At 62.9% G+C, this 1,727-nt stretch overlaps 1 protein-coding gene across 1 annotated transcript in view; it reads right to left on the reverse strand.

The window, feature by feature from the left end:
• The window catches only part of LOC103895620 (chromodomain-helicase-DNA-binding protein 3-like), a gene marked incomplete at its 3' end in the record, with an annotated part of 46,929 nt that overhangs the window by 43,052 nt on the left and 2,150 nt on the right, over nucleotides 1–1,727 (reverse strand). Inside the window, exon 3 of the mRNA XM_019471013.1 lies at nucleotides 1,331–1,562. Coding sequence (XP_019326558.1) covers nucleotides 1,331–1,562 — 232 coding nt within the window. The remainder of the gene's footprint in view (nucleotides 1–1,330; nucleotides 1,563–1,727) is intronic.

Below are 1,727 nucleotides of genomic sequence, written 5' to 3' on the forward strand. Positions count from 1 at the left end.
GGCCTGACATGGCCCAACACAGCCTGACACGGCCCAACACGGCCTGACGTGGTCCAGCACAGCCCGATATGGCCCAACACAGCCCAACACGGCCCAACATGGACCAACACAGTCCAATATGGTGATCCAACATGGTCCAACCTGGCCAAATATGGTCCAGCACGGCCCAACACAGCCCAACACGGCCTGACATGGCCTGACACAGCCCGATATGACCTGACACGGCCCAACACGGCCCGACATGGACCAACACAGTCCAATATGGTGGTCCAACACGGTCCAACCTGGCCAAATATGGTCCAACACGGCCCGATATGATCCAACACGGCCCAACACAGCCTGGCATGCCCCAACGTGGACCGGCATGGCCTGGCACAACCCAACACAGCCCGACACGGTCCGGCATAGCCTGACGTGGCCCGGCATGGCCCAGAATGGCCCGACGCACACTGACATGGACTGTCCCAGCCTGGTACAGCACGGCACAGCCTCACACACCTCGTCGCCATCTCAGGTGTCCCATCGCAGCCCTGTCACAGCCTCTCGCATCATGGCCTCACAGCTTCTGTCATAGCCTCACGTGTCCCATCACGGCCTCACGTGTTCCATCCCGGCCCCCCACGTCCCACCACAGCCTCACGGGCCCCATCGTGGCACTATCATGTTCTCGCATGTCCTATCATGGCTTTTCGTGACCTGTCACAGCCCCATCACGACCTCGTGTGTCCCACCATGGCCTCGCACGTCCCACCATGGCCTCACGCATCTCGCCCTGGCCTCGCGTGTCCCATCGTGACCTCATCACGACCTTGCACGTTCCATCATAGGTTTTCATAACATTTCATGGCCTGCCATGTCCTGTCATGGCCCCGCACGTCCTGCCATGACCTCACACATCCCATCACGACCTCAAACATCCCACCGTAGCTTCGCATGACCTATCATCACCTTGCACATCCCACCTCGGCTCTGCACGACCCATCATGGAGCCATCGTGACCTTGCACATCCCATCACGGCTTTGAGTGACCCATCACGGCGCCACCATGACGCTGCACATCTCATCATGGCTTTGCGGGCCCAGTCACAGCCCACCATGGGCTCCCAGGTCCTCCCACGGCCCACCACGTCCCACCACCACCTCCCATGTCCCACCACGTCCCACCACCACCTCCCACGTCCCACCACCACCTCCCATGTCCCACCACGTCCCCCCACCACCTCCCATGTCACACCACGCCCCCCCACCGCCCCCCACCTCCCACCCCCACGTCCCCCCCAAAGCCTGGCACACCCTGCCCCACCCATCCCCAACCCCGTCGGGCGCTGACCCTCATTCTCATCCTTGAAGAGCTCCTCAGTGCCGAACTTGAGGATGTCATCAAGCTCCTGCTTGGACATGGAGCCGGCCTTGGAGCCCAGCCCCGGGCGCACTACCAAGTGCGTCAGCATCATCTTGCGCTTGGCCACCTGCGTGATGCGTTCCTCCACCGACGCGCGTGTGACAAACCGGTAGATCATCACCTTGTTGGCCTGGCCGATGCGGTGCGCCCGGCTGAAGGCCTGTGGGGACAAGGGACGCGTCAGCAGGGATGTGGAGGTGGGGGACACGTCAGGGCAGGGAAGTGGTGGTGGGGGACAGGGTGGGGGGACGTCAGTAGGGACGTTGTGGTGAGGGACACGGCGAGGGGGACATCGGAGCAGGGACACGGCGGGGGGGGGGGTGGT

Source organism: Aptenodytes forsteri, unplaced genomic scaffold (genome assembly GCF_000699145.1).
Source record: "Aptenodytes forsteri isolate BGI_AS27 unplaced genomic scaffold, ASM69914v1 Scaffold833, whole genome shotgun sequence".
In the NCBI taxonomy this organism is placed as follows: Eukaryota; Metazoa; Chordata; class Aves; order Sphenisciformes; family Spheniscidae; genus Aptenodytes; species Aptenodytes forsteri.